General features: G+C 30.8%; 1 protein-coding gene across 1 annotated transcript; it reads left to right on the forward strand.

Annotated features, from left to right (window-relative positions):
• The first annotated feature begins 7815 nt into the window (after positions 1-7815).
• On the forward strand, positions 7816-14253 carry LOC120086607 (seed imbibition 1). Its single transcript, XM_039043339.2, has 13 exons — positions 7816-8461; positions 8543-8793; positions 9090-9180; positions 11542-11590; positions 11692-11783; positions 11865-11972; positions 12055-12189; positions 12276-12686; positions 12773-12914; positions 13000-13067; positions 13144-13278; positions 13371-13588; positions 13686-14253. The coding sequence occupies exons 1-13, from the start codon at positions 8061-8063 to the stop codon at positions 14057-14059; spliced, it is 2475 nt and encodes an 824-aa protein (XP_038899267.1). The 5' UTR covers positions 7816-8060; the 3' UTR covers positions 14060-14253.
• Positions 14254-15391: the final 1138 nt, after the last annotated feature.

A 15391-nucleotide genomic window follows, 5' to 3' on the forward strand; every position in this document is an offset into this window, starting at 1 on the left:
CACTTTTGAAGGGAAGTCGGCCCGTAGTTGGATTTTTTCACATAACTCGTGTGGGAAAGCCAAAATGAAAACCACCTTCATTGATAAAGTTTTCCCTCCAGGAGAGATGATGAACAAAACAAAAGAGAAAAGAAAAGAAGATATGTAATAAGGGGTGAAGAGTGGATTGATTTTGACTATTTCAATTTATTGACATTGCCACTTTGAGCTTAGGGAACCTAATTTCGTATCTTTCGAGCCAGAGTAGAGGAAAACAAACTGAGGGTTCATAAAGCTATTCTGGGTCTACTCATGTTCAAAATAGATAATCTTGTGCTTATGTATGCATGACTAAAACTTGAAACGAATTTCCAAATTTGTCTTGAAATAGTTGAACCTACTGGATTGCACACATGATTCTAGTTGACTGTTGAAGCTTGAGTAGGGAACATTGTAGTGTGGTGAACTGATTATTTTTGTATGATTGCTTGTTCTACATTACTCAAGGACGATCAAGAGCTAAGTTGGGGATGTATGATAGCACAAAAATATCTTATCTCCTTCTTCTCAATTCAGGATCGTTAGACTATTTAATATGTTTATTTGATGATTTTGTAGGTCTCGACTGTACAAGAGGTCAAATGAAGAGTTTGGAAAGAAAAGACGATAAAACAACCAAGATAGGAGCTAAATTGCACAAAAGGGGAAAGAAGGCCAAGGAATTAGGAATCTACCCAAGTCGGAGCATTGCAATACTCAAATGGAGCATGCGCAATGTTGAGGGACAAAAGCTACCTATTTCGTGAAGAAAAAGGGCAACATTGCGAAGCTATATGTTGTGTTGCATCGCTAAGAAGTCGAAGCGGAAGCACGCACTGCGTCGTGTAGTGTTGCAACGCCCTCATGCAGAACGTTGCGGCAGTTGCTATATATCAGAATTTCGTCCGAATCGTAGGTCATAATGTCGTTTTCCATTTTTAGCTCAATTTTCCTTCTTTTTTCCTCCGATTCTTGTAATACTTTGTCACTTTTAGAATTATTAAAGGAGATTACTGAATTTAAAGGATGATTTGTGGATTTGAGGTAAGAAACTTAGCTTGAGTTTGTAGTTTATTTCCATTCCTACTTGATTCTTGTGATTTGTTTTGCAAAGGATTGTTCTTATTTATTGAGATTTTATTTTATAATCATTCTTCAATCTATCTTTCATGGATAATCTAACAAATTAGCTATGATGGTTTGATTGATTACTTTGATTGGCCCTAATTTGTAATCGTTTAGTAGTTAATCACCTAGAGGCAAAGGTTAAGTAAGTTTGTGAAATTAAATTGGGATCCCATTTAATAAACATTACTTTCTAACCTAGATTGATCTCGCTCAAATAATTGATTAGACGATGGAAACTGATTGTTTGGCTTAGCGTTTCCCTTAATCTTAACGCTTGTTGATTTTTTGATTAATAGAGGATTCTTTCTAATTCTTTGAATTAACTCGTTCTTAAGGACTACTGATTAGGATTCTAATCGAGTAGGCTAAGTTTTAATTGGAAATTCTCACATTGATCTTTTGAATAAATCCATGATAAAATCGAAAGGGAATGGAATAAATGAAGTCGACCCAAGTTAGGTGTTTTGTTCAATTGATTGTTTTTACACAAAATTCACTCAACTCACTCCACACATTTTAATTCACTCGCACACTTTAATTTTTATGCAAATACGTAGATATCTTCACAAACCCCCCCTGGTTACTTCCTATAATTTTCTAAATTAAGAAATCTAAACCGACTCTCTGTGGATTGACCCCGAACTTTCTCTTATACTACTAGTTAGTATGAGTTGATCGTTCAAAGATTTATAAACCTTGAGCTTCGATCACTCCCTACTCAGACAAATCCCCAAAATGGTAGACATATTGAGTCGGTGAATCTAGCAACTCTCACCATACAAATCAAATGACTGCCTTCATAGGCAGAAGTTCGCAACTTACTCCAAATTAAGGTTAAGTCAACTATGATCATCCTAGTGAAATGTAAGTATCTTCTAGCAACGCTGTTATAAAGAGATACTAATCATTTCGTGGTCCGATCTTATACAAACTCTTTGTATAGGATACCTCCGTTCACATCTCTCTACATGAATAATCAGGATCAGATTCATGTAACACTTTATAGCAATTGTAACAATTACAGAACGGGTCACATCCGTAGTGTCACAAGGATAAGGTACCTAATCTTATCTATCTACTACAGACCATTCAGGTGATTACTTAAACATGATCCACCTGTATGTCTCCACATACATGTTTAAGTTACATAAAATAACCGAGGATCTTAGTTTATTAGATTGAGTAAGTCCACATAAAATAATAATTATTTTATTGATAGCAATTTGTTTACAGATATTTACAAACTACGAGAATACAAGAGGTTTAGGACACAATCTCAACATTTATTTGATTCTATTCATGATCGAAGCACCTAAGATAAAGGTGACCCACTTTTACACCAATTGAAAAAGCTATAAGATGACTCGTCACTCGAAGCATGGATGTTAACAGAAAGCACAGATAAACAATATAACAATAAAAAAAAGTTAACCATAAGAAACAAGTACAGACACACAGAAGTTGGTAACTCAGTTTGATAAAATCCACCTTCATTTGAAGTGTAATGTATCCAGGAAAGATAATCCACTAATATTAAAGAGTCAAACAATTATAACATAGTATTTATTTATAATTCAACTGATACTACAGTGACTCACATAAAACTCAACTCACAGATTACCTAGGCTCCCCCTAGACGTGACATTCCCTCTCTATTGAACTTAGGCTCCCCTTAAATGTGTTAATATTAGTGTTGAACACTTCGAATTCTGATAGTGTGTGAGACTTCTCTCCTCTTGATTATCTTTCGCTTGCTTAGTGAACTCCCTACACTAACGAATCTTAGGTTCTCTCTAAGATAGAGAACTCATTCTCGAGAACGAAGTCTTAGGCCCCCCTAAGACTGAAAATCTCTTCTCAACAACAATACCTTAGGCAGAAATTATCATCGAGGAATTGCAATTTTCAATCAATGCAATCGCAGCGGTATATGAGTATAGATTTTTTTTAAAAAAACTTCGATGTTGCACAAATCGGCCACGGAGAACAAAAGCACTTTTAGACCATAAACAATTGCGTAAGCCCTAAAGAGCACCATTATTCTCCTTTTAAAATCAAGACCAAGAAAGAAAAGAAACTCCCCAATCGAAAATAATAAGTAACACTTAATTAAGGAAAATATCGGGCAAAATAAATTTGCAGATAAGGAAAGAAAATATAGTGCAGGAAATAATATTGTCTGTGACTGAAGTTAAGACTACATTTGTGACAACAACAAAAACCATCACAACTGTCTTAGAAAAAATATAGAGTCAATCAACAAATCTCTAATAATGCTAATATTTAATTTACAACCTGACACTTAATTATGGGCTTCAAATTTGCCCTTAAAATTTGTAACTGGACTGCCACTATCAGTATGTTTCTGTTTGCTATTGGATCAATAATTTTTCTGATTATCTAACCTAGATTGTTGGGACTGAAAAGAATGGGACTGGACTTTTGGTTTTTACGTAATTGTTGTATTTTTGTCTAGTTAAAAATATCAGGGAGATAAATATATGCTAGAGATAGAATATTAGTTAAAGAAAGAAAATTTTTTTTTAGAACAAATTAGTATGAGGAAGCACATTTCTCATTGTAAGACGAATATATCTTACTATGTAAAAGGGACTATGAGAGATAAATTTCTGATTTTTCTTCTTTTGCCCCTTTAAGATGATGGTCATAGGATTATCTTAGATAATTTGATATTTAAATCAATTTTATCTCTAATTAATATCTATTTCACGTTAAATAAATGAAAATTTTTTAATCACATTTTATCTCTAATTAATATTCGTTCCACGTTAAGTGAAAGCAAAAGTGTTTTTTTTTTTTTTTTAAAAAAAGAATAGTCTTTTTTAATAGAATAGTAGGTATTAATATATTAGAAATAGGTTTTTTTTTATTTATAATTAAAGTTGTTAGCCTTTATTTTAAAGTTTTCTTATTATAAATGCAAATATTATTAATTTATTTGTTATCTTACCATCAAAGATTTTAACTTAGAGATGAAAATTTTAATTTGAAAACTTAGAAAAAACACTTTTCAAAAAATATAATAATTCAAATATTTTTTGAGTAATATGAAATTAGTTTTTTAAAAAGTATATATTTGATAGTATGAGATTTCATTTCAAAATCAATTAGTAATGTAAGAAATAATCCATCTATTTTATAAGAAGTTTGAGGTCTGGTTTTACCAATGTGGGATTCTCAACTATATATATATATATAAATATAAATGATTAGACTTTTATTTCAACTTTTATACTTACATTTCATTTTTAAAATTATAAAATACATGCCATACATGTAGTTTCAACTAATATATTTAAAAGAGAATATAAGTAGAACTATTTCTTAAAAAAAAGTATATTTCTCTCTCTACTAAATTTTAGAGAGAAATTAATTTATGATTAAGAGTATAAAGTTGTTAATTACATATTGTTTTTTTTAAAAAAAAATTACAAATTGTTTTTTTTATTAAAAATAAAATAATCTATTAAAATTATTAACATAAAAATTGAGTGTGAATTATGAAAACAGGTTGCTTATGAGAGTGAGACAATCTAATTAAACAAAATTTTAAAATAAATAAATAAAATAAAATAAAATAAAACATGACATGAGTCGTGACTCATGAGCACCGTCCTCCCCGGCTCATGGTCCCTTTCATGTTTTAAAAACCAAAAATAGTTTTCACAGACCAAGAAATAATGTTTTCAAAATTTCTTTCATAAAGTTTCAAAACGTTTTTTTCAATTAAAAAAAACGAAACAGTGATCACAAATGTTTTTAAAAAGTCATAAAAAATCTCAACCATGAAGATATCCAACTTTACTATCACAACTTTTTAAAACGAGTTCCACATTATAATTCGTTTGATCTAAATCAAATTTTTAAGTTTTAGATAGACATAAAAATTGAAAACGATACTTTAATTAACTTCCACACAATATCAAATTTGATATTGATCTCACAAAAATATGTGATTTAATAACGAGTAGGACCATGCAATTCAATAAAAATCTAATAAGTAATAATTAAGGCCCATTTGATAACTATTTTTATTTTTATTTTAGAAAATTAAGTCTATTTCATCCACATTTCTTACAATAATTTTACATCTTTTTAAGTAAAGGGTTGATTTATTAACTAAATTTCAAAACAAAAAATAATGTCTTGAAAGTTATTTTTTTTGTTCTCAAAATTTGGGTTGGTTTTTAAAACCATCAGTGAAAGGTAGATAACAAATGAAGAAACTTGAAGGTGGAAGTAGTATCCATAGGCTTAATTTTCAAAAACAAAAACAAAAAATAAAATAGTTACCAAACGAAATTTATATAATTGAAAATTAAAATTAAAATTAAAATGAGGGCTACTAAATAAGTCCTTAATTAAAAAAAACACTTGGATGTATTTGAGTTGCATTTTTTTTTTGTCTATCTCAGCCACATGATAAAATAATTTAAAAATAATTCTTTAAAAGAAAAAGAAAAGAAAAGCTTGCCACAAGACAAACTATGATCGGATAACTAGATGAGATTGCACTCAAGTAATTTTTTTAGGAAAATATCAATTTATACCTCATAAATTTTGGAAGTTGTATTAATTAAAACTCTGAACTAATAAATATCATATCAATTTAAATTCTAAACTTTCATTAATATATTAATCTACACCTTATTATTTAGATTTTGTTAGAAAAAAGTTGTGTGATATAATAATTATTTCAATAAATTTATAAATGATTGTAAACGAGAATTTAAAACTTTTTTTAAGATTGTCTTTGACAATAACAAAGGCATCAATTCTTATATTCAAGTGTTAGTTGAACGTTTAGAATTAACGTATAGTCGATTATGAAAAGAAAATTTGATTATTCAAATTTAAATGGATATAATTTCTGAAATTGAGGGGTATATATATATATATATTGTATATTATTGTTAACAAAGAAGAGATTAGTGAGTGAAATCATGAGTCGGTGGAAGGGGACAAGGCAATTGCATTACAACCAAGAATTTGAAAAAGAGTCATTGCTTCATCCGCCAGATATTGCTCTTTTAACTTGGACACAATTCATTTGCCAACTCGGATCTGAGCTGTCTTTTCTTCTATTCCGACGTGGCTCCCTATCATCTCCAACTAACTTCCCCTTTTGTGATTATCATCATTTTATTAAAAAAAAAGAAAGAAAATATCAATCTATCTGTCTCTCTCTCTCTCCCCTAAAATACTCAGTCCCCACCTTTTTCAAGAACACCGTTTTCCCTGGCCCTTTGCGAGTCAAAATCTTCTACCTACCAACCTATTTGTTTTATTTTACTGTTTTGTCCCTCGATTTTTTAACTTTTAGGTTTTAGGTCCATTTCAATTTATTTTATAAATTTCAAAATCTTACCATTTTACTTTTATTTAAAGATTTCCTTTTAACTTAAATATTTTATTAAATACTCAGTTTTAGTCTATTAAAATAATTATAATATTTATAAATTAAGAAAATTTTTCATTCATACAAAAATGTCAAACTATTTACATAAACAGTAAAAAAAATACTGATAGACTTTTGTCGGCATCTATCAATAATAAACTTCTATCGCTTTCTATTACGGATAGACACTGATAGACTTCTATCCATTTCTATCCATCTCTATAAAAAAAATTTTAAAATTTTAGTATTTTGTCTAAATAATTTCCCTTGTTTTTCTATATTTGAAAATCCCCTATTAATTACTTAAGTTTCATTGTTCTTTAAACACAGTTTAAAATTTTAATTTGTAATTATTTTAAATTAATTAATAAATACTAACGTTCAAGACTCAAGTGAGTATTTAGTGAAAGATCGAGATTACATCTTGAAATCTATGGATCAAATTGAAACAAAACACAAACCTCAAAGTAAAACCGCAAGCATTTTTTTAAGGCAAAGTCTAAACATTTTGAAACCTAAATAGTGGAAACTAAATCCAAAATATTGAGACCCATTATTTACTTTATTTATTTTCGTCATCTTTACCTTTAAAAATATTGTTTCAAGTCCCATTGGATCATTTTTAAACTCATTTTAATTATATATATACATATATATATATATATATACATATATATATATATATATACATATATATATATATATATACATATATATATATATATAGTTTCTTTGAAAATTATTCATATTTTCTTATCCATAGTAATAAGATAATACTTTAGTTTTTTATATGATTTGTCTACAACAATTTTCATTTTTTTAACTAAATCAAGAAAAAAAACTTTTAAAAACTACTATTTTTTCCCCCTTTTTGAAACTCGATCAAAGCGACTTTAAAATGACCAAAATAGACAGAAGTAATTAAAATATAAGTTAAAAATTCAAAATATCATCCAATCTTGTACATTGAGTTACATTTTAGTATTTAATTTTTGAACTGTCCAAATTTAATAGGATAAAAACAGAAACAAAAAACGCTCACGTGGTTTTGACCCTAGTGGATAGTTTTCACCCATCTAAGAGGAGCCAGGTCAGGTTCAAGTTGAACCAATATTTAGATATTTGTTTTGTTAGGTTTCCGGTGATACGCCCATTCTTCAAACCAAAATATTGAACCACGTGAACACAAATTTAAATAATAATAATAATAATAAAACAAATAAATAATAATTTTCCCTACAAAAACCAACGGTTGTGATTCATTTGATCTCCACCAGCACAGCAACTCACATGGAAATCCCCAGTCCGTGAACATGCCTCTGTTCTAGTTCTTCTTCTTCCCCGAAAAGCTCATTAGGGTTTTTGTTTTTTTTGTTTTTTTAAATTTAATTTAATTTAATCTTTTGTTATTTTTCCCAACTACCATCGCACGCCTTTTTGCTTCCCCTTTCTTCTTCAACAGATTTCCTTCATTTCTGCTATAAATACTCCATTTATGTCGTCTTTACTACAACACCTTCGTTTTCCTTCACCCCTTTTTCCCTTTTCCCATTCCTCTCTGTTACTCCGTTTCTCTCTATCCTCTCTACGTTCTTCTTCTTCTTCTTCTTCTTCTTCTTGTTATTGTTCGTTTTCGCCGGAGTTGCTTCCAGTTGCGGCGGCGGTGGTTAGGAAGAGATTACAAGAGAATAACAAGAACACCACCATGACGGTTGGTGCTGGAATTACTTTATCCGATGCGAATTTGACAGTGTTGGGAAATCGCGTTTTGTCTGATGTTCATAATAACATTACTCTCACGGCGGCGCCGGGCAGCGGCGTGATGAATGGCGCCTTCATTGGAGTTCAATCTGATCAGATCGGTAGCCGTCGAGTTTTTCCTGTTGGGAAATTGATGTATGTTTTTTCGTTTTTGTTCTTGCAATTGATTTTAGGTTAAATCTGGGGGGAAACTAAATCAGGTGTTTGATTTTGCAGAGGATTGAGATTCTTGTGTGCTTTTCGATTCAAATTGTGGTGGATGACTCAAAGAATGGGGTCTTCTGGCCAAGAAATTCCATTCGAGACTCAATTTCTGGTGGTGGAAGCACGTGACGGCTCTAACATTGCCGGAAATGAAGAGGAGGGCGCCGCCGTGTATACTGTGTTTCTTCCTATTCTTGAAGGCGATTTCAGAGCTGTTCTTCAGGGGAATGAAAATAATGAACTCGAAATCTGTTTGGAAAGTGGTGAGAATTAAGAAATAAGAAATTCATCCTCAACCAAATCGGAAAAAACTTCGAATCAAGAAATTTAAACGAAATGGAATTAAATGGATTTAATAATATGGCCCTGAACATTGAACTGGATTATGGATCATCTTCAACTATATGCAACTCAAATATGAGATTGGCAATTGAATCTATGGACTGTATGATTAAACGATGTTGATTCATATCAATAGTAAAGTTAAAACTGGTTATTGACTCCAAAATTAAATGAACAAAAAGAAAAAGGGTTGAATTGAATGATTGGTTGGTTGCAGGAGATCCAAGTGTAGATGGATTTGAGGGTAGCCATCTGGTGTTTGTGGGTGCTGGATCAGATCCCTTTGAAACTATTACATATGCAGTCAAGTAAGTTTTAATACTTTCAATTTTCGTTTCCATTGGATTTATGTTTCTTTCAATTAGTTTAACTGTTGAATATAGTTAGATTAACCCATTTGATAATTTCTCGTTCCTCATTTCTTTTACCTGCTCGTATCTTCTTATATGAATATGCTAAATGACTATTTTTCTTTCTTATTTCTTTTTAGAAATATCAAAATCAAAATTTATTTGATTTCTATTTCTTATTTTAAGTGTTTTTTTAATCTTTTTATAATTTAAATATAATCTAATTATATATTAAAAAAACATAATATGCATCGAGATGTATTAATAAGAACTTATCAAAAGTTGTTTATATTGTCTTATATAAATAAGTCCATGCAATTAACTGCAGTTAAGAGCAATAATGGAATTATTTTTCCTTTAAATGTTACTAAAATTTGATATGCAATGTTATTGTTATCTTTCATTCTAGTAATTTTTTTATAGAAAATAACTTAGATCCAACTCAATTGTACTGCTCTGTATATATTGTTGTTGAAAATATTAAAATATACATATAGCAAAATTTAAGTTTAAAATCAAAATAAAAATGAGTATGATTCAATTGACATAAAGTTTGTATTAATAGCCTAGATTTAGAGTTTTGATTCTTTTAGGAAAAAACAAAATCAAAATGTATATAGATATTGTAAAATTTAAATTTTATAGCTCATAATGAAAATATAAAATTTTAAAATTAGAATAATATGTAAGTATAGATGTCAAAATTAAGAAATAAATTAAGCTAATGGATAAATATATATATTATAAAGCTAAAAAAAATAAAGTAATAAGTAGAAAGTAAAAAGATAGAAATTATATAAAAAAATAAAGTAATGTTTAATAAAGCTATAGGTTTTGGGCCAGGGCCAGCCAGCACGCCCATAGGACAGTTGCCAAAATTGTCACGGAGTAGCAACATCATAAAAATTAAAAAAGGAGCAAGTTTCTAGAATCGTTTTTAAACACCCCCCCCCCAAAAAAAAAAAAAAAAAAAAACTTTTAGAAATATTTTTCTAAATCTTAGGAGACGAAAAATAGAAGTAGTTATCAAACAACAATGTATGATTTTTTGCCGATTGGGTTTTGGTTTTCATTTTTTTTTAAATTTCTTTTCTTTCTCTTGGTTTTCTGTTTTCTTTTTCTTTTTTTTTTAAAAATTTTTAAATTCAAAAGATGTTAAGAAATTTCCAAAAAAGAAAGTTTCCAAAAACCGTTTTTGAAAACTCGCACATATATTTTACAAACTTTGATGGCTAATGATAACATTTGGTTGTGGTCTAATGGTTAGCATACCAAAATTTCACTCTCCAAGCTTAAATATTTTTTTAATTAATTTCAAAATCAAAGTTAAAATGGCTGGAAAGTATAAATAAAATTGAGTTTTTTTTTTAAAAAAATAAAAATAAAAAACCACAACCATTCATGAGAGTGAGGTTTTTTTTTTCCGTAAATGACATCATCTTAATAAAATGATGTCTTTTTTTTTTTAAAGATGTAACTATTTGAATTGTTGCAAGTAATCAATAAATATGCAATTTTCTTATTCTTTTAAAAGCATTTAAATGACTTGTAAAATTGTTTATTTGAAATGCATCGAGTACTCTATAAATATGTAATTTTTTTTGTTGATTTAAAAACATATTAAAGTATAAAGAATTGTTCCTCTATTTTATAAACAATTTCTCACACATTGTAGTATTGCATATTAGTAATCCATCATATCTTGAGAGAGAATTGTTCATGACACCTTTAGAATCATAGAGAAAATAAAATTATTTTAAAGAAACAACATGGATTCATTGGGTTCAAATTAATTGTTTTATCCTTATTCTCCTATAATTTGGTCTTACAAAAATGAAACAATTTTCTTATTATTTCTCAATATGTTTATTGTTTTTTTTTCTACGTTTAATTTGTGATTAATTAGGGCTTAAATATTGACATGTGGTTTTTTTTTAGAAAAAAAATTAAAGATAAGTATGGTTACGAATATTATATGGAAAAATATTACAAAAATAGTTTGCTTTTATTTTTTATTAAAAGAATAAACTAAAAATGTCATTAAAATTTATTTTTATTTGTAAAAAATAGAAAAAAAGCATAATTATAAAACATATATATATTTTTTTGTTTTCCATGGTTACAAAATAGAAAACCAAAACTAATTACAAAATATGTTTTTGGCTTTTTTTTTTGTTTTTAAAAAACAGAAAACGAAACGGATATGGTATTGTTTTTTAAAATCTGAAAACCAAAAACCATAATGTTATCATATGGGACCTTGGAGTAGATTAATTTTTCAGTGGCTAAAGTTTTGTTTCGTTTCGTTTCATTATATAGGTCTGTTGAGAAGCATTTACAGACTTTTGCTCATCGTGAGAGGAAGAAGGTACTTCCATCATCCCCCAATGAAACACATTTCCTTCATTCAAGCTTTCGATCACTTATGGATCAATATTGTTTAACAATTGTATGTTTAACGGTTGCCAGATGCCTGATATTTTGAACTGGTTCGGCTGGTGCACGTGGGATGCTTTCTACACTGATGTCAATTCAGATGGGGTGAAGAAGGGCCTTGAGAGGTATTTTCAACAAGACAACATATTCCTCAACTCTTTAAATTTAATCTTGGCAAACAATTTATTGATACTTGAATTTTACAGCTTTGAGAGTGGGGGAATTCCTCCCAAGTTTGTCATCATCGATGATGGATGGCAATCAGTTGCCAAGGATTCTACTAGTGCCGATTGCAAAGCTGATAACACCGCCAAGTAAGTTGTTAATCTTGAATGATGTTCGATTTTCTTTGTTAGTCAGAAGCTAGTCGAGCTAACCCCATCGTTCTTTATTCAGCTTTGCAAACAGGTTAACAAACATAAAAGAGAATTACAAATTTCAGAAAGATGGCAAAGAGGGTGAAAGAATTGAGAACCCTGCGCTTGGTCTTCAGCATATTGTGTCCTACATGAAAGAGAAGCACGCAGCGAAGTACGCCTTCCGAAAGCGATTTCTTTTGTAGTTTACATTGGTTGCATAATGAGATTCTCACGTGTTTCTTGATTATTCTCTGCTAGGTATGTGTATGTTTGGCATGCGATAACTGGCTACTGGGGTGGTGTGAGTTCTGGAGTTAAAGAGATGGAACAATATGAGTCTAAGATTGAATTCCCCGTTGCATCTCCCGGGGTTGAATCGAACGAGCCATGTGATGCTTTGAATAGCATCACGAAAACTGGACTTGGCCTTGTGAACCCTGAAAAAGTTTTCAACTTCTACAATGAACAACACTCGTATCTTGCATCTGCTGGTGTCGATGGAGTTAAGGTTGATGTTCAAAACATTCTCGAGACGCTTGGGGCAGGCCATGGTGGAAGAGTTAAACTTGCTAGAAAATACCACCAGGCTCTCGAGGCATCAATTGCACGAAATTTTCATGATAACGGAATCATTTCGTGCATGAGTCATAATACTGATGGTTTATACAGGTGACCTTCATCTTTCATATTTGATAATCATGTATAGATGTGCGTGTTTCAAAGCCTCAATGGTTTGATGTTTACAATTTCCTCAGTTCAAAGCGGAATGCTGTTATTCGAGCATCGGACGATTTTTGGCCAAGAGATCCAGCGTCTCACACGATTCATATAGCATCAGTTGCTTACAACTCCTTATTTCTTGGGGAGTTTATGCAACCAGACTGGGATATGTTCCATGTAAGGACAAGTTATTGTTGTTTTTTCAGCATCAATTTTGTTGATGACTTGTCGGATTCTAACTTGAAAACATTATTAATTTCAGAGTCTTCATCCTATGGCCGAATATCACGGAGCAGCTCGTGCCGTGGGAGGATGTGCTATATATGTCAGGTATGATTTGCAAACCATCTGATGACTTCAAGCAAATAATTCTTATACTCTGATTTTAACGAACGTTATTGTACAGTGACAAGCCTGGTCAACATGACTTCAATCTTTTGAAGAAGCTTGTGCTCTCAGATGGTTCTATTCTAAGAGCTAAGCTACCCGGAAGACCAACAAAGGACTGCCTATTTACGGATCCGGCTAGAGATGGAAAAAGGTTTGTCTAAAGTCTATTATCGACACGTCGATATAAACAGGTCACTAGATTTCATTGCAGAGCTGTATTCTAAAGCAGTTCTAATTTTGCAGTCTATTGAAGATTTGGAATTTGAATGATCTTTCGGGTGTCGTTGGGGTCTTTAACTGCCAAGGAGCAGGATGGTGTAAGGTTGGAAAGAAGAACCTCATTCACGAAGAAAATCCCGGCACGATCACGGGGGTTATTCGGTCAAAAGATGTTAGTTATCTATGGAAAATAGCAGGCGAGTCTTGGACAGGGGATGCAGTGATATTCTCCCATCTTGCTGGTGAGTCTTTGTTTGCATAGATGGCCCTTTAATCAGATATACTCGACTCAATTCATCGTTAGATCGTAAATTTACATTGTATGATCTCGCATTGCAGGAGAAGTTGTTTACCTGCCACAGGATGCATCGATGCCCATAACGTTGAAACCTCGGGAATACGATGTCTTCACGGTTGTTCCTGTCAAGGAACTGGTTAATGACATCAAGTTTGCTCCCATAGGTTTAATCAAGATGTTCAACTCTGGAGGAGCTGTGAAAGAATTGAACCATCAGCCTGGAAGTTCAAATGTATCATTGAAAGTTCGTGGTTCCGGGCCATTCGGGGCGTATTCCTCTAGCAAACCGAAGCGAGTAGCAGTCGACTCGGAGGAGGTAGAGTTCATATATGATGATGAGAGTGGTTTGATCACCATTGACTTGAGGGTGCCAGAGAAAGAGTTGTATCTTTGGGACATAAGCATTGAACTATAGAACAAAATTAAGAACAGTGATTCTTTTCTTGAATATTTCTCAGGGGTGAGAGGGGATTTTGTGTTTGCTGAGAGATGGAAATATTCTTTTTTTTTGGATTTTTTTTTCTTATGTAACCCCTTTTGTAAACCCATTTAATAATGGGAATAATTCTAATTTTAATAAGATTAAAGAACTATATTGGTTCTTCGACATTTTTTCTTTGTGTCATGAACTTAATTTCTATTTAATTCCTTAAGATCTTAAATCGATGCTTGACAAGTTCTTTGTATATTTGTTTAATGCATAACTTACATGCTTTCATAGACACTCTTGAGGTTATTTAGGGTTGTTTGGATTAAGACAGTAAAAATAGTTACCAAAAATTCAAATAGCCAACCCTCCAAAGGGGTGTTTTTCGTTATTTAAAAAAAAAGTATTTGGACTAAGTTAGTTATTATAGTTAATGGTTACTATAATTCATATGTTATAATAATTTGTAGGTTGTAATAGTCTGTATTTAGAGTACAGACCATCTCAATCTGGGTATGAAATACTTAACCTATCTATCAATTATTTTTAATAGTTTGTTTTCCAGATATGTCACAATCCGAGCCATTTAGACCAATTGGAAGTCGATGAAAAGCAATAGATTTGGTACATTTTTTTAATGATTTTAAATTTGATTATTTTATCAACTTAGGTAGGTTTTATTTTATTATTATTTTGGTTGGTTTGTTTTTGTGATTTGGTTGTTTTTACTCTTTTCTTTTTAATGATTTATAATTGTACTATATTTCTAAGGTTGATTAATTTTCTCAAAACTCAATCCAACGGCAAGTTTATTTCAATCGAGAATGTATCAATAAAATTGATGGTATAATAAAAAAACAAGATAGAGTCCAAGATTCCTCCAAGATCCTCGTGGGTGAGGTCTCTAAGCTAGGTGATCTCTGGGTTTGGTTACTCTACGATGGAGGAGATCGAGTCAGATATGGAGAACCCAAATCCATACGAAGAGGAAAAAATCAAGATGGTTTAGATCAGGGAACAACAACAAGAGTCAATGGTCTTCTTGACCACGGCCGAATTAGAAAACTACAATCTCCCAAAATAATATCGGTAAATGCTATCAGAAATCTTGGATAATTTAATTAATTTTCTTATTTTATTTTATTTTATTTTATCTTAATTATTTTATTTTAAAACGATGAGAAAATGTCTTCTTTTACTTCCCTATTTTAAGGACAATTTAATGATACATGGATGAAGTTAGACCTTTTAATCTTCTTCTTCCTTCCATAAGATAGATATAGTTTTACTGTATGATTTTTCACTATACGTTTCTAAAGG

Source organism: Benincasa hispida, chromosome 9, assembly GCF_027475165.1.
Source record: "Benincasa hispida cultivar pf3 chromosome 9, pf3_genome.v1.1, whole genome shotgun sequence".
Lineage (NCBI taxonomy): Eukaryota > Viridiplantae > Streptophyta > Magnoliopsida > Cucurbitales > Cucurbitaceae > Benincasa > Benincasa hispida.